Source organism: Uranotaenia lowii, chromosome 2, assembly GCF_029784155.1.
Source record: "Uranotaenia lowii strain MFRU-FL chromosome 2, ASM2978415v1, whole genome shotgun sequence".
Taxonomy (NCBI): Eukaryota; Metazoa; Arthropoda; class Insecta; order Diptera; family Culicidae; genus Uranotaenia; species Uranotaenia lowii.
The window spans coordinates 252760890-252784814 of NC_073692.1; the positions used below are offsets into that span (position 1 = coordinate 252760890).

Below are 23925 nucleotides of genomic sequence, written 5' to 3' on the forward strand. Positions count from 1 at the left end.
CGTACTTAGTTGATACTACACGAAGCAACGGTCAGAACTGTTTTTAAATATAACTTGCTTCAACATGTGCATTTGATTTTAAACTGCAATCGAACGAGTTTTCTGTGAGCAATTTTGACGTTCCACTTGCTTCGTCTACCTACACTGACGGAAAAAAAGAATTCGACATTTTGATGTGAATAGATTATCGGAAATGTTCTTTATCTAAGGGCATGAAATTTCCTCAACTCAACTCTTCTTCCATAAGAAGGAGAGAATAAATTAAAAAACGAAAATTTCAACAAAACACTGAAAGTGTCGAATACTTATGTCCATCAGTGTACATGCTGAAGTCCACTTTTTTACGGGCACAATTTTCACGATAGATTGCGTGGATTGTTTTCTCAAACCCCTACATACACTCTTAAGGCTTTTCACGAATTGCTGAAATTATATGTAAGACGACATTTAATTGAATAGTAAAGCCAAGTCCAACAGAAATTCACTCTATCGAAGAGGACACGTGGTGGATTCACCCATCCATAAAGATCCGTTTGAGTGAGCAGCACAAGATTCTTTCGTTAACTTCACTTAAGTGAATATAATGGAGAGCAAGGTGAATGAGCACATATGAGCACACATACAGCCGTCCTTCCTACGCAGGTATATGGATACTCATTTCGAAAAACTCCTGATTAAATCAACTGGTTGATACTGTTGTCCAGTTTTTTTTATCAACCCTCATATCCCATGGATAGTAAGATAAAAAGATAGTTGGCACAGCCAAGCGATGGTTTGGCAATAAAAAAAACAGTCTAATACTGTAAAAATTTCCCAACTCCGCGAGCCGTCGTCCGTCATTCAATAACAACTTCGATAGTACATACTTATCGCATGGAATTTGATTTGTGAACCTCGCAACCGGTTGATGGTGATGGGACGACTCTAAGCGATGGCAATCAATAATGCGCTTCTGCCGCTGCGTCGCTTATGGGTTTCAAAATTTTGTCCGCTTCATCTACATCCATCAGAGCTTGACAGATTGATAGATTTCGTCCGCAGTTACGAATGGTGACCGACCATGTATCGGTAACAAAATCCTATCATTCAACGCCCACCACCTGCAGGTGAGTGGTAGCCAAAAATGGATAAACTGAATTAAAGGTTGAATAATTTTTGGGGAGCCTCTGTTAATACACAGCATCGCCCAGTGATCCAACACTCGAAAAATCCAGCGAACAAATTTTGATTCGTCAACTTTTTCTCTGAATCTTATAAAAATTGTTCAATAATCATGATTTTACTGAAAACAACTGATAAATTCGTATTTTAATTGAAATAGTTTTTTATTTTAATTTTCACCGTAAGAACTTGAACATTTTAGATAGCTCAGCGAACTATTTACTGAGCTATCTAAAATGTTCAAGTTCTTACGGTGAAAATTAAAATAAAAAACTATTTCAATTAAAATACGAATTTATCAGTTGTTTTCAGTAAAATCATGATTATTGAACAATTTTTATAAGTTTCAGAGAAAAAGTTGACGAATCAAAATTTGTTCGCTGTACTAAATTTTCTGTAATAAAATTTAATGAAAACAGATTGACATGGCAACGCTCTGGTGCTGAACACTTTTCAATTTTTCATTAATAAACGAGTCAACATAGAAATTTTATGTTAGATGAGAACTTTTGAATAATTTCGCAAATACTGATCAATATTTTAAAATTAAGATATGTAGATTTTTTTCTCAAATTGATTTTTGATTTTGAAGACTTCCGTCCTTCATTTTTCTTTTCAACGTAATCTCTGTTACATTTCAATGGCATTGCAGAGATTACTTCATGTACAATAACTTTATATTAAAATCATACAAAGCAAAAGTCTAAAAACGTAAAAAAAAGTTGGATCTCACCAGACAGGTTACCGTCGACAGAACATATTCTTCGCTGATTCTGAACCATACATCTAAAGTTGGTAGGAGCCAGACTGATAATGTTTTGATATCGGAACCTACTGAAACAGAAGTTTCTGAAGATGATTTGTTTTTTTCCCACATCCTATATTTCTCTTTCCAGAGCACACTTCATAATTCTTTACGCTTTTGCGGGTTTTTCAACTGGATTCGGCGTTGATTCTTCCTTATTTAAACTATTTTCTTCCTTAGTTAAAACGACTTTTTTACGGAGCGAAAATTTTTGACGTTCGCGCGAGTCAACGCCTACTCGAACTCTATTCTAAATGGTTTTTTAACACAAAAAACTTCATTAAAATTAACACAAAAAAAAAAACATTTAATGTTTTTTTAAATTTTTTTTAAGGTTTGCTTTATTTTTTTTTATTTTTTTTTTCATATACTAGGTATTTAAAAAAAAATACCGTTAAAGTTTCTTAATATTTTTAAACTTTCAATTGGTTCTCATGAATTTTGACCAGCAAAAAGTTCCTATGATTTGACCATTACTCAGAAAATTTTTTGAGAAACCGTAATTTAATGTTCCGGGAGTTATTCCTGATAAAAAAAACACAGAAATTCATATTAGGTATTCCTGATAAAAAAAATTCACAGAAATTTATATTGATAGAGCTTCAAAATATGATATAAATGTTTTATGAATGATTTTTTTTAGAAAACTGAACCTGAAGATCCAATAAAATCAATTTAGTCCGTAATTTTGGAGGTTATTTGCTTAGAAGTCTAATTTGTCTAAAGTCTAAAAAGTGGTCCTACTCATCGAAATCGTTCTTCAAAAATGGCTAGAAAACGCAGCCCAATTTATTTTTTAGTCCAGAAATGTGGGTCTATCTTTCTTATCTCTAGTTGAAGTTTTAAAACCTAAAAAAATATCGCGTTTTGCAAGTAGATTTCATATAAAGAATTTCAACTTCATCCCTAAACACTAGTTTTAATTGAATTAGGTAGGTATAAAATATGCATTACAAAAATACAGAAACCATTTTAAAGCAAACTTCATTCGCGATTTTGTCATCCATTCGTCGTTCAATGTAAGCTAATCTTTGCGAAGATTTAAAAAAATATGCTAACTTTTCAAGAACTCCTAAACGGGTAAACTTATGAACAAGGTTGCCGAAATCACAGAAAAATCTGTAATTTCACAGAATTTTAAGCAAATTTTCATCACAGAACCAAGAATTTTGAAATATTATTTCACAGAATTTTTAAATGGATTCCAAAATTATATTTTTTTGGCCAATTTAAAATTTATATTTCTTACTTTGAATTAGATTGGTAATGTTATTTGAATTTTCCCAACTAAAATGTAACAAAGACCCAATTTATCATGGATTTTCAATGAAATTAAAGTAAATCGAATCACAGATAACCATCACAGAATTTTTGGATAAAATTACAGAAAGTCTGATTTTTTTTCTCAAAAACACAGATTTTTTTTTGGCAACCTTGTTTGTGACTATCAATTTTATGGTTTCATGTAAAGAGACTGTAAACGAAGAGACGCCATCTGATCCCTTTCAACGTAATGAGCTTGCAACCCTGCTGTAGGGCTGCCTTTAAGACTGCTTGGTTCTGCTCGATTGGAATGACACTTGACAGAAAAGCAAAAATTCCAAACGTGACATTTCGTCTCTTTGTTTACTATCACCCTTATTCTTGTTTTCGATCGAATGACATTCGTTCGAAAGTTTTGCTATTTTGTATTCTTGTTTTCGTTCGAACGAATGCGAACAGTTCGATCTTTCGAACATAGTTCGTACGAATAAAACGTAGCATTCCGGTTTTCGATCGAACGTATTTTTACTACCACTTAACAAACGCAAGTCTACTGCTGCGAATGCCAGGCGTTTTATGCAAAAAGGATCCTTTACCACCAATAAAATTAATGAAAAGTAGAAAAGTACCATTGGGCAATGTTAAAGAATGAAAATAAACGATTTTTAAAACCATTTTTTAGAATTAAGCATAATTATTTTTATTCCAAATGTTTCTTTTTACATTGGATTTCTGCCTTTATTTATTTCTAACACTCAAACCTCCTTCGGTGGGTCAGCTTTTTTTCCATCAAGGGATTTTTAGCATCCATGGCTTATTCTTCCCGATATGGGGCAGGTTTTCAGAAGCAGCAGCAGCACACCTACCACCGATTGGAATCGACTCCGGTTCGTTAAACAATCGAAGCTCAAATTCGACCGTTGCGAAATTTTTCCGGGCCAGAACCGATGGCTATAAAATGTCCTTGTTTCTCCGATCCGGTCTAGCCTGCCAGGGTTTGTTCAGCTCCATATTCTTCTGAACTTTTGACTTCAATTGACGAATTCTGATTTTTTGTGTCCGCCCGTTTCCTATTCAGAGACCGGCCCGATGGATCGAAAGTGAGACTTGAGTATTCCGCTTCATACAGATTTCAAATCCGACCTCCCTAAATTTCACTGAACTACAAAAATAAACAGTTGTTTACGTTGTGTTGTCATGGCGAAATTTGTTTGTTGACACATTTCTGTTGTTCGAAATTTCTCGTTCGATCTGGTAACACCAACATCGAACGTATCACGTTCGAACGAAAACAAGAATACCTTTTTCGAATTCGATCGAAAGTATCCGTTCGAACGAACGACAGATACGTCGTAAACAAGAATAAGGGTGTATAGGCTCGTTAGTTTCATGTAGCCTGAATGTACAGGAAGTCCAGGAACACGATGAAATGTTTGAATTGATAATTTTAAGTGCTTCAAAAATCGACTTTCTGCCAGTTTTTCTGGGTATTGGACCACTGTGCGTCGCCTGCATATCTAAGGCTATCAGGTATCAGGTATCAGAATGGGGGTAGGCTTAATAGCGGCACGTTATCCAAACATACGGGAAAATTGTGCCTAGCCTTTTTTTTATTCAAGATTTCATCATTTACCTGAGAAACCTGAAAAACCTATAAAAGGAAGAAATAAATTCAATCTATTTAAGATGGCATAAAGCCTTTCCACTAGGGATTATTAGCATTAAAGCTCTTTTCTACATTCGGTAAGGAATGATAGAATGTTTTTTAAGTTTAATTTCTTAAACTCAGATTCGCTTAAAGCGTAAGATCCCAGAGTACGAAAACGTAGTCTGGCAAATGAGGGACAGTTACATATAAGATGGAAGGGATCTTCCACATCTGATTCACAACTACCACATACTGGAGATTCAGCACGCTGAATGTTGTGCATGTGATAGTTGAGTTTACAATGACCGGAGAGTGCTCTGATCAAGATGCTGCAATGAGATTTATTTAAAGTTAATAAGTAACTCGATATGATTGGAGATGGTTTTTCTAAAAATAATTTAGTTTGACGACAGGTGTCCAACTCTTCCCAGTATTGTTCATGCTGGTTAGAGGACCAAGTTTGAATTTGGTTTCTGAACCAACATGGTGATATTGGGACAGCCGGCTCTGGTCCGTAAAATTCCTTTTCCGACCCAGCTCTAGCGAGTTCGTCGGCGCATTCGTTTCCAAAAATTCCCTTATGTCCGGGTACCCATAGAAGGTTTAATCCATTGCCTTCAGCAAGTTCTTCGATTGCTTTCCGGCATGTGATTACCAGTTTTGATCTAGAACTGGAAGCACTGAGTGATTTGATAGCTGCTTGGCTATCTGAACAGAAATAAATTGTTCTGAACATTATCTTCTTTTGAAGTGCAATTTGCACTCCATACATAATAGCATATAGCTCAGCCTGAAAGACTGTACAATATTTTCCTAGAGGTTGAGCATATTCTATGTTCAACTCGTGACAGTAAATTCCTGCACCTGCACGGCCGTTTGATAATGAACCGTCAGTATAGAATACAATATGAGAGGACATTTGGTCCTCTACGAAACCTGATAACCATTCTTGAGGAGAAGGAAATTTGACTTTAAACCCCATGTAGGGAAAACTACTCGAGAGTGTTAAATCGTTTGGCGCTAGATTAAACTTGTTTAATCTAACTAATTCAGGCCACACATTTGTATGACTCGATGATCTTTCGATATTTCCTGACAGCCAGAGACCAACTGCCTGTAGACGAAAAGCACATGAGAAGGCTTCCTGTTTTAGGAACAAGTGTAGAGGTTTGATTGAAAACAGAGCCTCTAGTGCTGCAGTAGGAGTTGTAGTGAACGATCCGGACATCCCCAAAAGACACATTCTTTGAAGGTGATTTAGTTTAGTCCGAACTGTTGCAACTTCTCCTTTCTGCCACCACACTAGACACCCATAGGCCAGAATTGGTCTTACTATTGTGGAATAAATCCAGTGAATATGTTTGGGTTTGAGTCCCCAGTTTTTTCCGATTGCACGTCGGCATTGTCCGAAGGCCATGCATGCTTTTTTGATTCTGAATTCGATGTGATCAGACCAGTTTAATTTGGAGTCAAGAATGACACCCAAATATTTAACTTGATCAGACACGGTGATTTCGGAACCATAGAACAGCAGAGGGCGCACCCCGCGGGTGATACGTTTTTTAGTAAATAAAACAATATTAGTTTTTAGAGGATTAACTGAAAGTTCTACATGAGAACACCATCGTTCAACAGAGCGCAGAGCTTGTTGCATTATATCAAATAATGTGCTTATACACAAACCTCTTACCAGCAGAAGATAATCATCTGCGAATCCATAGGTTGGTATTCCACGGTCATTGAGTTTTCTCAACAAGCCGTCTGCAACTACGTTCCACAAAAGAGGTGATAGTACACCTCCCTGTGGGCAACCACGTGTGCTAACTTTTGTTATTGAAGCCTGTCTCAAAGACGAATGAAGATTCCTGTTACTTAGCATTGCGCTAATCCAGTTAGTTATAACACTAGGCACTCCATGAAGTAGTGCCGCATCCATTATTGATGTAAACGAGACATTATCAAATGCTCCTTCTATGTCTAGAAATGCTCCTAGACATGATTCTTTCTGTGAAAAACTATTTTCAATATTATGTACTACGTTGTGCAGAAGAGTTAATGTTGATTTTCCTGTTTGGTATGCATGTTGTGTCGCATTAAGCGGATGTTGGACAAGGCTTTCTTGCCTGATATGATGGTCAATTAAACGTTCAAGTGCTTTTAATAGAAATGAACTTAGACTAATAGGACGAAAGCTTTTGGCTTCGTCGTATGATGATCGTCCCCCTTTAGGGATGAATTTCACGGCTATCTGCCGCCAAAGTTTAGGAATATATCCATGAGCAAAACTGCTTATCATTATTTTTCTTAATATGTGTTTGAAATGATCGAAACCTTTTTGAAGCAAAACTGGAAATAAACCGTCACTTCCAGGAGATTTGTATTGAGCAAAACCATCGATTGCCCATTTGATCGATTCTGTAGTAACTATTTTCCGAGCAAAATGCAAGGAATCTAGACTTCCAGAAAAGAACTCAGGCTCTATCGGTGAATCTTGATCAACACATCCTGGAAAGTGAGTATTGAATAGACAACTTAATGTTTCTTCGTCGTTTGATGTATAATCACCACTAGGGGTTTTAAGGTATGAAACCTGATAATCTTTTGATTTGGCTAAGACTTTATTTAACCTACTTGCTTCGTGCAAGCTTGAAATGTTTGTGCAGTAGCTCTGCCAACTTGAGCGTTCGGCAGCTCTTGTTGCTTTCCGGTAAGCTCTGCGAGCCAACTTGAAGGCATCAAAACCTTCCGTGCGCCTTCGGTTCCAAGAGCGTCTGCAGTTTTTTCGTAATTTACTGAGATTTGAGTTCCACCATGGTGTACTGTTTTTGTTGAATTTCAACGTTCGTAAGGGACACGCTTCTTCATAAGAATTCAAAATAATTTCGGTGGTTTTTACAACCACTTCATCCAACTCAGAAGGAGTAGTAATTTCAGGTGTATATCCATGAAATTTAATAGCAATATGCTCCAAATATAGGTCCCAATTAGTTGTTCTTGGGTTTCTGAATGTAATTGTTTCTAAAAACTCACCTGAGTGTTCAAAATAGATAAACCTGTGGTCAGAAATCGATTCTTCGTTAGGCACATGCCAATTTGAAATTTCCTGAGAAATTGTTCTAGAACAAAGTGTGATGTCAATCACCTCTTCTCTGTCACACCTAACAAAAGTTGGTTTATTTCCTACATTTAGAATTTCTAAATCCGTGCTGCTTAAATATTCCATTAAATTTAAGCCTCTCAGATTGATATCTGAGCTACCCCATACAAAATGATGGGCATTGGCATCACAGCCAATTACAAGAGGTATATTTTGTGTTTCACAGAATGAAATGACATTTTTTAAATCATCCGTAGGGGATGATTGTTCATATGGTGAGTATGCTGAACAGTAGACGTATTTTCTATCAGGCAGCGAAACCTGAACGACGCAAGTATCTCTTGTTGTTAGATTGGGTATAAGTGTTGCATTTAAAGAATTGTTTATCAATATACATGCACGAGGCATTATTCGGGCATTAGTCATTCCAATTACACTGAACACAGTAAAGTTTGGTTTGAGCAAATTCCCTAAGTAAAAAGTTCCATTTCGGAAATAGGGTTCTTGTACCAAGGCGATTGATGCAGTTCCATTAAGGATTAAACGACATAAGTTCAGTGTAGCGGTTCTTTTGTGCTGCAGATTTATCTGTGCAACCTTAATAGAAAGCATTTCTATCAAAGAATTCCACACATATTCCCATCACACACAAGAACCCCTGCACCTTCATATCGACGCATGAAGCGGGGTATCCCATACAGGATGAAAATTTTAAAATCGTGTGTATAATCTGAATCCCACGAGTTGCCAGGAAAAATACGGCCCTTTGCACCAGTGCCTGGCTATAGTGCAGACCTTAACAACGTTCTGCTTAAGATAGGATTATTAAACACCCTCCTACCCCCACTTTGGGGCCCGCAGGCACAGAACCACCTTGAAGCGGGTGTTTACAAAATTTAGGAGAATACAACTCGTGCATGCACATTAATAGCAATAAGCACAATTGGTGAATCCTCCCTGAAGAAACTTGGCTTGGAACCAAGCCAAGGTTCCCCCCTCCCAATGTGATAGTCGCATTTGAAGAATGACTAACGCATATGGGAAGTACTGGATAAGTCGCCTTTTACGACGTGGACCAGTATCCCAGTGGTAGTATTCTATAAGCCGCCACCACACAGCCAACTTTTGACTTCAATTGACGAATTCTGATTTTTTGTGTCCGCCCGTTTCCTATTCAGAGACCGGCCCGATGGATCGAAAGTGAGACTTGAGTATTCCGCTTCATACAGATTTCAAATCCGACCTCCCTAAATTTCACTGAACTACAAAAATAAACAGTTGTTTACGTTGTGTTGTCATGGCGAAATTTGTTTGTTGACACATTTCTGTTGTTCGAAATTTCTCGTTCGATCTGGTAACACCAACATCGAACGTATCACGTTCGAACGAAAACAAGAATACCTTTTTCGAATTCGATCGAAAGTATCCGTTCGAACGAACGACAGATACGTCGTAAACAAGAATAAGGGTGTATAGGCTCGTTAGTTTCATGTAGCCTGAATGTACAGGAAGTCCAGGAACACGATGAAATGTTTGAATTGATAATTTTAAGTGCTTCAAAAATCGACTTTCTGCCAGTTTTTCTGGGTATTGGACCACTGTGCGTCGCCTGCATATCTAAGGCTAACATTTTGTTGAAAACAAGACTCTGCAGAGATAAATTTGGGTCAAAAAGGATTTTTCGAAAAAATATTCATTGAAACTTATGATTATCCTTATAATTGCAAAAGTAATACGAACTTCAATGAGCCAGATTTGACTTAAATGAGGTTCGTCGCTGATTAGATCATTGAAGTTTTTCGCTTCCCTACACACTAACGAGCACTACGAGCAGCGGTTCGAAGGTTTCCATATGGATGATATACAACGAAAATGAACGAATGTTTAAATTTAAAAAATCTTTAAAAATTGTTATATTTTTAAACTGAATAAATTTTTTAAATCATAATAAAATCAATAGTCCAAAGTAGAGAAGAATCTCAGTAAAAAATCTAAATCATTTGTTTTTCGCTTTAATAAGAATGATGGCACTGCAGACAACAAACATATTATTTAAAACAAGCCAACAATCAATGAGTTGCTCATAATTAATTCAGCAGTTCTTCTCATACATTAACATCATTATCGTTGTATCAACTTTTTTCGAACATCGACAACGTTTTTCAAATCCCAAGTTCCGACTAATCCCAGTAAAAAAATAGGTACGATGGTTGAAGTACTTCACGTGCCTGGTACCGGTGCTCTTAAAATGCGCTGTTGGGACCAACGTATAAGCCTTTCAAAAAACCCTACGGAGAAGGGAAGGCAAAATGCAGGCAAAACTGCAGGTGTTTTATATTTCTGGATGCGAGCAGCCAGCGCTTTCCCCACCGGCGCGCGCGATTCCTCCTGCTGTGTAAGTTCACCCAAGAAGCGACGGCTGGCTGTTGTGCCACCAGCGTTGGACGAATGGTTTCTTCCATTCGCATGACTGTTTTTGCCCTGACTTTGCTACATTATATTTAAGGTTCCTCTGCGTATGTATAAGACAGAACACACGTTGTTGCGATTGGGGAAACAAGTTTTCTACCATCAGCAGGTTTTTCTTGATCATGTGTCTGTGTGGCGTTTATGAGTGCCCCCAATTAAGGAGCCACCACCACTTGCCAAAAAGAAAACTTCCATCCTTTGATCTGCACAAAAACAAGAGCTAAAAGCGCACCATTGATGAATTTCAGACCGCTACTCAAACTTTGACCAAGCCAAGAAACGAAAGAAAAAAAACTAAATAGCCTTTCCATTCCCCTTTCGCGGCCTCCAGGACGCCACACATTCCTCACCAGCCGAAACAGCAGAATGCAAAAGAAATAATTTGAGTGAAACACAAAATTGGTAATTCATATTCCCATAATGTGTTTCCTCCCGTTCTTTTGTTTTCTGTAGGCAGACAGCTCGTTTCATTTTCTCACCATTCCTTACACCTCGCCATTACCTTACTTACTACACCCCATGACCTTCACCCGTTCGAATTTAGTTAACAACATCCTCCCATAACATAGACCAAATATGAATCGCTTTGCTCAATCTCTGGTGGGGGGAATATCTGGGTTAAAACATGTAAACAGCAGTCAACACAAAGGTGCTTTCTATCGAAAACGCGGCATTAAAGAAAGAAGCGAAATTCGATTAATTATTCCATTATTGGCTCTCGCTTAACGGTGCGCATGGTCAATCGTTTTGGTGTAACCTTCGATCTTAACTATCGATCGTCGATCGATGATTTTCCGCCTCATATTTCAGACTATGGGATACACTTTCCTTTAACAATTTTTTGTCAGTCATATTTGAAATTGAAATTCCAAGAACTAAAACTAATAGAACATATTTTTATCAAATGCTTTTTTGCAGGAATCCTGATCTCGCGGCTGTCGATCCAACGAGTGCTCGACGTTAAGCCGGAGTGGACCGAGGACAGCCACAACTCAACCCACACATCGATTCAGTACGCATTTCGAGTCACCTGCGATCCGTCCTATTACGGATCTGGATGTGCGAACCTGTGCCGGAAACGTGACGATCAGTTTGGCCACTACACTTGCTCGCCGACCGGCGAAAGAGTGTGTCTGGCTGGATGGAAAGGCGACTACTGCACGACCCGTAAGTATCCTATATCTTTTAGCTAACAAGCAACTGATGTCAAGAATCGTAACCGTACCTATAATAAGAAGTAAATTACCACAGCGCCCATTCTTGATGATGGTGACCTGATTCCGGTTCATCTTGAAACAAGGTTAAACATTTTTAATTGATTGTGGGAGCCCACGCGCTCCTACTCATTATTTACCTTACTTGCGGGGCATTCGCCTATGCCGTAAATAATGGGAAGCACCATCTGAAAAGAAAGTGTAAGCAACATCACGGAGATCACCGAAAATGTGCAAAATAACCGTATTCAACAGTACCGCTGCACGTCTATTTACCTTGCCCGGGAGCAGCATTTAAACTCACACTTACTTTTTTTCTTGGCGGTAATTAAGAAACAAGGTAATCTGCATTTTCAGGCGTTTGCATGCACATCCACTCATACATTCGAAAATGTAAAGGTGTAGTGATTCGTATATCGTGCAGCAGTCAATTCTCCATTTCAAAATAGCAGAAAGAGACAGCCGCCAATTGTTGAAATTGGGATACGCTCAAAATCATCCAAATAGATACGAAACCGAAATGTCTGCGCAGAGTAACACCAATATTTCGTGAAAGGCAATTTTTGAGGCTTCACTCCAAAAACCAAACAATACAATTCAGTTAACTTTTGGTGAAACTGTTGAGGCTCCCAACGGCCTCGACGAGATCAGCAGTTATGAATGAAAAACGTTTTCTCAAACGCCCGACTCCGTTGAATAGGTTCGATTTCAGGTTTCGGCCGAGCTTGGTTCGGTAATTATCAAATAAAGGCAAGAATGAAAGTGTTGAACACTTTTTTTTTCTTTTGCTTTTGCGAGAATGCTAGATCAGATCAACGATAGATAAGCCATTGGAACGATTTTAGCTAACGAATCGTGTGAACGAATTTCGAGCAATTCAATAAACAGAGAAGAAAATGGCATAATAAAATCTGTGCCTTATTCGGAGAAATTGATCTGATTGAAAAAAAAACTTTTGCTAACAGTATAAATTTCTGTTGAACAAATAGTTCAAGTCTGGAAAAGTTATGTCAACGGTATTCGAATATAATAGGATTCGACCAGACCAAACTGCAAGAGACGAAATCTTTAATGTTTATGAGCCAGAATAGATAGATTATAATTCAAGGAATCAGTTTCAGTGAATCATATTCACTTTTCAACCTAAAATGTGAATTGCATAAGATCCAATTGCCGTTGTTTCTAAATTTACCATAAGACTTAAGACATTTTGACATAAGACGATTTGGGGTCATTTTTTAATTGATCAAACCCTGGAATCTAAAAGACTTATTTTTGGTTCGAGACTCATACATGATCTTTTGCCGAATTTTTAAGTAACGTTTACATGAGTAAATTTGAAGTTTTAGGTTTGTATGGGAAGATTGAATATTTTGTACTGAAAGCAGGCATTGAAAAACAATAAATTCAAATGACATCACTGCTGCGTGGCTAGCGAGATATTGCATGACTACTTTTCAATGCAATACTTTGCGTAGCACCAGCAGTGATGTCAATTGAATTTATTGTTTTTCAATTTCAAAAAACACCCCTGTTAAACGGTTAATACATTTTTTGCCTAATAAGATACGAAGATACGATCTTAGTCAAAGTTGTTCAGCATAAAATTTGATTTAGAGCATTTATAAATTGGCACAAAAGCCAATAACAGGCTCGGTTCCATAGAAGAAACAAAAATGGTGTTGATTTTTAGTACAAAATATTCATTTTTCTCATACAAAGCTTAAAGTTCAAATTTACTTATGTAAACGTTTCTTAAAAATTCTGTAAAAATCATGGATGAGTTTTGAACCAAAACGAAGCTCCCAGGGTTTGAGCAATTGAAAAATGATTGCCCCAAATCGACTCAGTCTACTATAAATGTATGACTCAAGAATAAAATGTTAACAACAGAAAACTGTTGGCGCTTTTCAAAGCGCGGAATATGGAAAAGTGGAATTTTAGAACGATAAATTTCGTTGAGAATCACAATCAAACGACAAACAATGAGAGTAGAATGCTACAAGCAAAACATACAAATCATCCGTTGAACCGAGGCTATAAATTCTGACAATAAGCAGCCGAAGCAGCAACGGCAGCTTTTATTAAACGTGCCGGCTTCCATTCATACCTGGCCATCATCTGCGTGTGTCCCCACGGTCTAGTTTTGGAACGAAATATGGATATTTGTTACGACCTGGGTGCGAGAATAGCAACAACAATTAAATTTCCATTTAAATCTTTGAGAGTCAAAGCTTTATCGGGGCGCTAACGCGCGCTTTGCGATATAAACACCCTATCTCGGACTACGCTGCAAACGTGTTAATTTAATATGCTATTTTAAAGCGTTTATCTACATAATATGATTTAATCCGTTCCGTCGTGGAATTGAATCTTCACTGGTCAATCGGATGGAAGCCGGCAGTAAACCAGCTAGGCGCTGACGGCAAAGAATGGCGCAACAGACCAAAAACGATGAAAGAATCGCGCTGCTGGATTTTTAAGCTGCGCTTTTCATCTGCTTGGACCCCGCGGAATTGGCAGATCGGCAGAAACACTGTTGCGGGTGTTTCTTGCTCCACTGTTTGTTGCCTGAATCCATCAGCAGCAGTGAGAACACAGATCGCTTAAAGTGAAGATAAATAAATCTTACCGCGGGCAGAAGTTTCCGTTTGCTTTTAAATTCTTTACCTGGGCAAGAGAAAACAGTCCGACGTTATCCTCCTTTGTCTACCTTCGGAATTCTCTGCCGTCGTCCCTCGCTTTTTGCCGCCTCACCCACAATCTCCTCCTTCGGCTGGAATGGTAGTAGAATTTTGTCTTCAGATGTTGTTCTGTTACAGTACGGCTCGATTTTTTAGGAGGATTTCTCATCATCTTCCCACGCCGCTGGCCGTGATTTTCGTACATGCTGCTTCCACTTCTACTGTGTTCCGTAGGACATAAAAACTCAGTCAAGTTAGAGTTGTACTTTCTTTCATACCACTGCTCTCAAAAATACCAATCCGAGAACATAGTTTAGCTGGGTAAAAAAGAATCGGAGATGAGGTGCAGCAGTATGTTGGAAAAAATCGGATGCAGCGTTGCCTTCAGCTGTTCGGCTTTTCCAAAACAGCCTAACCTAAGCAGAACAATCAGGCAAGAAGCAGAAGAAGTGAAACGAAATATTTCTCGAAAGGAAAGAAACCTTTTGTCCCCGGTATTTGTTGCTGCCGTTGCTGTTGCTTTTCAAGAAAACTTGTCCTTGGAAAAGGATCCTCTCAGAGAGCAATTTTTTGTGTTTCTTGAAAATTTTGGGATGCCTCAATGGCATCCTAGAATTAATTTTCTTCCAGGAAAAAACTTGTTCTGGTAGAAGATTATTGCCTGCTCTGTGTTACGCTATCCTCGTTCGCCCGGCAACAACAGCTGGTTTCGAGAAAGAATGGAAATGCACAACTCCTTGAGGAAATGGGATAGTAGTGTATGAACTGTTTTTATCTGTGGCATAATATTTATCTACCTAAAACATGTTAAAATATTTTAAGTCTAACTGAAGGCCAATACATTCTGTTCTACAAATCTGAAAGAAAAGTCAAAGTTAAACTTTTATAAACTTTGATGCTATAATAACCCCATATAATAGTCCCATATTCATCCAAAACAGTTTTTAAGACATACAATTTACTGAACGATCTTCGATCTCTCCCATTTCTGTAAACTTTTCAACTACGTTTTAACGTTTAAATTGAAAAAAGCCTTTATACACCACTGCAAGCGGCTGAAACATAGAAAAATTCCAGACTTTAAGTATAAAAAATTGTAGAAAAAAAATCGAAGGTAGCATTGTGCGCCGATCACAATATTGCGATCTCCTCTAGATTCTCATCCCGAAGAAGTTCCGCCGCTTACTCTCTTCCTATATTCGTTGGGAACATCCAGCCAGCCAGCCAATAGTCCATCATTCACCGAAGAATAACTTCCCCAAATATCTCCCACGTATGCCGGAAACAGCTTTGTTTTGGCTAGGCATATGAGTAATCGTTACAAATTAAACTTAATTACTATAATCAATCGGGGCAAGGCTTTACCTCCTACATTTGCGGCCGCGGATTGTACCTACAACAGTGGAGTGTTGTATAAATGTATGTAAAACCTTAATTCCCATATCGAGAAATGCGCGGAAGCTGCGTCTTTTACGTTCCAGTACTGTGTGGTGTGAACTCTTTTCTGTACAGCGTAATATTGCTTTCTTCATTTCCCACCCGAAATCGAAGATGATCTACGCCCATCTTAGGATTACAATCTTCCGATCAAGTGCTGCCCACCGCCAGCAGCATACCTGATCATCCATGATTTACTTATATGTGTTTTAAGTTTGTTGTTTTTTCTCCACTATTTTCTATTATTTGTTATCCCGATGATGGAGGAAAGAGGGTGCGATTCCATTTTCGAAATCTCATTGATTAGCGTGCAATCATTCCAGCGGGTGTAGCCAATCGGAGGAGCTGGAATAAAAATTGGTTTTCCTAATTTACAGATTATCAGCCGCGACCCAGAACCGATTTTTTTTCTGCTGCGGCGTGTGTTTTAACGCGCCCGTCCATGAAAGAATGAGCGCTTCTGAAAATAAACGGGAAGAATATTGGTTCTGAGAATGAGCTTCTTTTATCTTTCTGACTGCGGCTGACGGATGCTGATGGACGGTGATCGAAAAATACATACGCCATGAGTGAATTTAGTTTTTTAATCACGAGACGATGAGGTTTCTTTTTTACTTCTCGCGCCTGTCTCAAATTTGCTTTAGCTTCTGTTCGCTGACGGTTGGTTGGATGATTTTCCTAAATGGGATATCAAAATGTAGCTGTTATTCTGTTATATAAGTTTTAATAACATGTCTTATCCAACTGAAACAACCTGTGCCATAAATAAGCAAATATTCGCATTCTTCGAAAACAGCCTTTGCCTAATCGCAAAGCCGAATCATATCTCATCAATTGTTCCTGCGATCGATCGGTGTATCCCTTATCGGACTGCGAAATCAGATTCTCGCGCATCAAGATGACAGGATGATTCATTTATCTCTGAGCCGCAGAGCTCGTGGTTGCTGTGGCTGTTGACTCTGAAATGTCGTATGTTGATGAGGCGATGCTAACTCGAAAATATTTATTGAGTTTTTTGTTTCTTCCATCGCCCGCGATCGGTTCGATTCGGTCCCGTGCTCGGTTTCCAGTTTGGTGGTAGGTACAGGGAAGTTGCTTCACGTTTTCCGCCGCAGCTTGCAGGCGGTCGTTTTGTTCTGCTCTTGGTCTGTTTGGACAATCAAATACTTCCCGAAAGCGCACCTACCGTGGTTTGTGGAATGGAATTCTCTTACCCAGTGAAGAGACCGGAGAAGTGAGAGGGTAACACGATTAAAACTTAAGTCGACCGACTGTTCTCACTGGGCTGGTTGGTCGGTGGACAATCAGCAGAAGCGCTTCAACTAATAAAACAACCAAGCCGCTTTCCAAAGGACGTGCGAGCATCGAAAAGAGATAGCGAGAGTGAGAGCGCGGTAAAAGAGTTATTTATAATAGAAATAAAATAAACGTATATAAAAAAATCGTTTCAACTCGCTTGTTGATTTGAATATGATCATTAATTATCTATCAAATGATCGGCCCGATGACCGGTGAGCCGCGATGACACGGATCCATTCTTCGCGCGGGTCTTATGCTGATCTACAGAAAACGTTTGCCTCCATCGTTGATAAGCCGATATTTAGTCCAATGGATGAATGTGGATGTGGCTTTGAATGCGCGGCAGATGCAGCCATACACAATGCTGGTACCGATCATCGTCCATTCACCGAGATGAGCCCAGACAAATATTGTGTCATCAAATATTAACAAATTATTTTGAACGAGAAAAAACAACGATTGTAAACTGATATCTCGCCACCCCATTTATCGCCGTCACACCTCTGCTTTATTGTGAATGATAGTCCTATCGGATCTGTCCGAAAAGATCTATCGGAACAAAGGTGATCGAGGAGTTTGGTTTCGTAAATCCTGCTGCAATAAATGTAGCTACGCCTGAAACTTCGAACATACTTAGAAGCGCAAATATTGAGTTTTTTTTTGTTGGGATTCCTCGATCGGCGATTGAAAGTGTGAGCCTTAAATACACTCCATTGGATAAGAAGTTTTTTTTTACCATGTTCGATACCTGGGCGAGGATGGTGGAGAATAGGCAGCACAAAAAATGACCAAAATATAACGAAAGTAAACTTGATGTAAATGATGCACCCTTTCACTCTGGCTGGCGTGATAGGAGCGACACGTTCAGCCGTTATAAAGTTTGGGAAGCATGCTCAATAACAATCGGTTGTTGAAAGACGGTTCCGCTTCTCTACACAAACTTTTTTTTATGACGTGTTTGTAATTTGATCAAAGAGGAGAACTAGCTTTGGGCGAGTTTAACTTTCTATCAGCCAAATGGAAACGTCAATTGATCAATAGGAGGTTAGTTTGTGGCTGTACCGTTGCTGCCAACGTATTTTCACTGCTTGGCGCATCGATAGATATACTTTTCATCGTGCATTCACATCAATAATCATTCAGCCGGTGTTTTCGGTGTTCAATAATTACATAACATCCCGAGCGCAGATAAAAAACAATAATTTATCAGAAAACTTTTCATTAAAGAATGTTCAGCCCGTCGTTGTTGTTGTTGCTCCTGTGTAAAAAAAAACCTTGCTAAAATGTATGGACGAAACGGGAAGGCACGAAGTAAATTTAATGAATTTAAAATGCAGCTGTCGCTGAGCAGCGCAAAAAGGCAGCAGTTGCGTCTGATGGTGGCGCGAGCACTCTTGTTCGTCTCCATCATACTTTCACGTGTGGCTCGACGTCGTCATCATCATCATTGTCGCCGCCGTCGTCGTCGTCGTCGTGGTCTCCGGGAATAACGCCACCAATTTCTAACCTCCTCCTGTTGCCATCCTTCTTCATTTCGCGGGCAGCAGTGGCATCACCATGGTGGTTACTGGCGAATGAAAGCCTGGTTCTGCCCTTGGCTCGACGACTCGACGATGGCGCGCGGTAGCAGGTTCACTTCTCCTCCGGTGCACACTGATAAGTGGCATCCGTCAAAGTGTGCCTCAAAATGTACTTGTTTTAAATCATTCGGTTCGTGTGTGCATTTGATGCGATACTCGCGGCAAGCTGGCGCGCGACGCGTTTGTTTTTTCTTCGTACGCGCCATCAATAACCAGCATGATCTTATTTCGGCGCTTCTTTCCACCCAACAACCATCCTCTCCCATATCTATGCGGTTAGGTGCAGCGTTTTCTCGAACTTAAATCTACTAAGTATGTTGGTACCTACTCTCTAACCGGTACCTTCGGACGGAATAAATTCTCTGCTAGATCACAAACGGTTTCTACTTTTTTGTTTTTATGAACCACACTATAAGCGGCCGGCGGATCTAAACGCGTCTTGTATGAATATTCATATTTCCGGTTCGATTGGATCGAGGGACAGAAAAAAGCTGCGGCAGACCATGTTCTAATCGTTATCTCGTTCTTATCGCTTTTTTTCCTTCTTCTCTTCCAGCTCGCTGCACTCCCGGATGTGATGAACAGCACGGCCACTGCAACAAACCCAACGAATGCATGTAAGTATAATGACAAGTAAAAGTTACACTTAAATTCTTTTTCAACTGAGGGAAAAATATGATCCAAATATTTTCTAAGCTTTTCACTGGTTGTTTACTGATTTCCGGAAAATAAACATCTATATTTCTGATTTAAATATGGCTACTTTGATGCTTCAAAAAACAGTACCTATCACTCATTGAACTTTGATCAAAACTAGCTGTAAACGAGCTTTAAACGAGCGTTGATCCATCTATAGTAGATACATTGAATATTGAATTTAACTTGTAGAAAAACATTTCCACATAACGTGCTTATCGTACTTTTCTAAATGGAATGAATCATCCAATAGGATGAAAAAAAAGGATGAATCTATAACGGTAAATTTGTGTTAGGATCGTCTTCAACATACTTCACATATTGAGCAAGCTACTGAGTACATGCTAGATTAAAAGTCCCAAAGACAGAAAAATATATTGTAAATCTGTTATTTGGGCTTTTAAGCAACACACTTATGAATACGCCATAAAATCTCTTTCATTTACCTAAAATTTCAAAAGTTAAAGTTTAAATGCCTCATTCAAAGAAGACCCTCGCAGGCAAAATTCGATAGCGACGGTCTGCTCTTTTAGTACCGCGAGCTACTTACGCCATGTATCTCAACGTAGAAAAAATAACACACTGGACACCAACTACGATTAGCAACAGCAGAAAAGAAGGTCTGCCGGGGTTACCTGTCAAGATCGGTGGAAAAAAAAGTATATACATATACGACTCTTCGTGAGTTCCTGCTAGTAGTGGACCCCGCAATAGAGAGCGGCGTTCGATGCGGCCCCCGATTCCCCGAGGGAGATTTAAGCTGCCGGCCACCACTAGTTACTGGAAGCAACTTACCTGAAGTAAGTGTGCAAGTACATTACGAAGACGGAACGGGGTTAATCTGGTCCGCCAACTGCTGCCGGTATGCATTCAGTTGCTACAACTTGGAAGTTATTTAAGCTCTAACCAACTATGGTGTTGCCACTTTTGTAGAAATAATTTATCGATAGTTCTAGTATTTAGAAAGCTATTTTGAGTTTTGGTATCCAGATAAGTTTTAATAATTTTCAAAAGTGAGCTCATCAAAATTTAATTGTTTCCTTAACTTGGCATCACTGGCCAACCAGAGCCCACACTCTCGTTCATTTTATCCCAGCAGCCAGTCGTTTTAAACGTTTGGCACCTTGAGATGGTAAGGCACTTGCCTTGAGGTCTCAGCAAATGCGCTTCATCAATTATTGAAATGTTAGCAAAACCAGTTGTTCCTTGCCGTAGCAAGTGTCGCGCGAGATCTTTTCAGGTTGTTGCGAAATGTTGCGAGTACAGATTAACAAATAGAGTTGATTTTTGTCAATGAAAGTATTCCAGTAATTAATAACAGTACCAACGTTGTAAAACAGCATGTAAAGTTCTTGGTTTGTTATTCTTAGTTAAGGGTGGTTTAGAGTTTCACTAAATATTCTTTCTTCAACGGCGTTTATTCACATTTAGAACTACCCAACGATACCAGGTTTATTTTATTCGGGTAAATAGAACGGCGCTTCGCTATAACAAAGACTAGACTATCCATATCAAATGGTGAAGAAAGCCTTCTAAAAAGTGTTCCAAGAAAAAGAAGAACTTTAAAGGGGGGCCTAATCATGACATGTTAACCTGTTGTGCAACATACAAAAGAGGCGGCCGCTGCTGCTGCTGTTTGTTCGCTCTTGTCTAGTCCGCTATACATACATATTTGAGGTAGATTTTCGCTACAGACGAACGGAGGCACATGTTCTCTCCTATATTTGATTGGAAATGGCTGGCGAGATCTGTTATGATATTTATCGTTCCAAAGTTCGAGTGGAGAAACCAGAAAAGTGGGCAAAGGGAAGCCGTGATTCACGGTCGGCAAAGTCAATGAAGAATGTCCACAGGAAGACATCCCCGGGTTCCTTGACATGGCTTGTTGGTTCGACGGCTCGCGGACCATCGAGGTGAAAAATGTATATCTTCCTCCGTTGAACGACCATTAAAATTGATTTATCGATTTTATCGATTTGTCGTATCTTCACGTTATAATCTATATATTCATTCAATCGCGAATCGACTAATACCAACTCAGCCTTATATCCGAGGCCTTTATCGGGGCTCAACCCAAGAGGAGCCAATATAAAACAAGAGTGGATCAGCGAAGAAATTAAAATGAAATAAATAAACGGTGTTCGCGGTTCGATCACAGCCAATGCCAAGTTGAAGTAGAAGAAAAAGACGAAAGCGAAAAAGAATGAAAATACGGTCGACGGGGAAGACGGGGAGCAGTGCTCTGCTGCCTGCAACCGATCGGGCCGTTCCGTGTTGATTGCGGTGGCGCGCAACGGAAAGGAAGCGCGATACAATTTTGGAAGAAATTTCTCACGCCTTTTTCGTCGAGATCCTCACGGATGGAGCTTAACAACAGAGCGAACCAACTCCTACCTACTCCCGCCGAACAGAATGCGCATGAGAAAACCGAGCCTGATGGCGATTGTTTGGGCTTGTTCAAACATGTCCCGGAGTATCGGTTGGCTGGCCGGTTGATGGTAGAAAGCGCAACTGTTGTTTCTGCAATCATCATCATCATCATCATCATCATCATCACATGGTCGATCGTCCTGTTCTGGTTTGCTCATGAGATATTTGTCATCGGCATTCTTTTTTTTTCCTGGTCGGCATTATTTCCTTTTATGAGATCCGATATATTGTCATGAATAAGATCCCATTAGGAATCCGATTAGTGTCATCATTTAGTACTAAGCAAGCTCGCGAAATGCTCGGATGCACATATTCATTATTACTGTTCGATGAAGTACCAGAGGGACAAAGAAGGACCCGTACTTTTTGAAAACTTTATGCGTATTTGTCAATACAAAATACGAACAACTTTTAGGGGTTTCAATCGCGAAGTTTATATCAATCAATTGATAGCTCTAAACTCTAGAGCAGTCATATACACGTGCAATAAATTTGCTATGAATTTTGTTTCAACTACTGTTATTGACGATATGCAGCAAACTGATTTCGGACATTCGGAACTAACAAAAGGGTGATGATAGCTGAATTTTAACACGGTTGTATGTATGTATGTATGTATCGTTCCCCCATCGGTAGCAAGGTCCAGCCTATGTCTGTGTGGCTTGGCCTTCGAATTGCTTCTCAGGCTTCCACGGCCGATGGTTCGTCGAGGGAAGGCATCCAACCTTCAGAGACCTACAATGGTTGGCAATCCACTCCGCTTGCAATAGCCTCTTCAGTTTATCCCCAGATGCATTCCCTCTGAAATATATGATTATTAATACAATGAAACACATCTTACCTGTCGGCAACTTATGGGATTCGAACCCACAAAAGTTTTTCTTGCCGATACCGGGAATCGAACCCAGTACGCCTGGGTTACCAGACTCGAGCCAGCCTATCCACTAGACCACATCAGCATTCAGCTAAATTTTAACACGGTTGTGTATACAAATTGTTTCTGAAATTGAGATTTCTGTTAAAACTGTTGAACTTCGGACAGTCTTGTAAGAAAATCACTAATTAACTTATTTCAGTGCTTGTGGCATACGCAAAAACCCTATTTCTTGGGGTTTCTAACAAAATTCAATTATCTAATTTTTAAATTTGAACCATGAAGAAATTTTTCCGATAGAGATTGATTCTGGTGCATGTGTTAGACTATGTTAGTCGGACTAATCCTGTACTTCAGGGATTAATATTCAAACTATTTGAATCAAAAAAAAGAAACAGTTCAGGAAAGTTGTTAGATAATGTTTTTTTATTCTATATTTCTGAAAAGTTTGCGGCACGTTACTTAAATTCATATCACATTTTAAATTGTAAAGAAAGGCAGGGAACAGGGCTAAATTCCTAGATTTACAATCTACCGCGTCAGCTTTAACAATGCATACTCGGTTGCCTCCCCCTTTTTATTGCTGTTGCGTTTTGGGCAATGATTTTTTTGAAACTTATCTGAAACAACATAAACCACTAATGCACCAAAAAGGGGTCGAAATAGTTATTAAAATTCATTCCCTTCGTTTTGCCAATTGCCTTGTGGTTTAATAAGAAACGATATTCCAGCTTTCTTTCACACACTGAACATTCTCACTCTCAGCAGTTGGTATCCGAATGCTAGTTGATGTGATGTTAAACATTTGTTCCGGAAACAATTCCTCAAAACCAAGTACGGTTCTAAAACTTATTAACATTGAAGATTATAACTTACGAACGGTTTCTTGACAATTTTCAAATAATTCTCTATCCAACGATTTGATTCCGAAAGTCTGAACTGGAAATATTCTGACGTTGGATTGTGTTTCCAGGCCGCTGAAAGTTGGCATTTTTTTTTTTCTTCAGAAAACTAATGCCATATTCGTTTTCATCTGGTGGAAAGATGGTTGTGCACCATCTGCTGTCAACTTCATATAAAAAAAACGCTTTGACAGCACTTGGTGCACTACCGGTGCACCACCAGGATGAAAACGAATATGGCATAAATAAACTGAAAATTGAACAGCGATTAGCTTAAATAATATATCAACAGTAAAGTAATTCACATTTTCCTACCATATGCTCCTAACAAGGGTTAGTAAATATCCAGTCCATTTAACTCCGAAA

General features: G+C 39.0%; 1 protein-coding gene across 1 annotated transcript in view; it reads left to right on the top strand.

Annotated features, from left to right (window-relative positions):
• LOC129745884 (neurogenic locus protein delta) overlaps positions 1-23925 on the top strand; it is a 49412-nt gene that overhangs the window by 19636 nt on the left and 5851 nt on the right. The window contains exons 4-5 of the mRNA XM_055739256.1: positions 11362-11610; positions 19214-19274. Of these exons, the coding sequence (XP_055595231.1) occupies positions 11362-11610; positions 19214-19274 (310 nt within the window). The remainder of the gene's footprint in view (positions 1-11361; positions 11611-19213; positions 19275-23925) is intronic.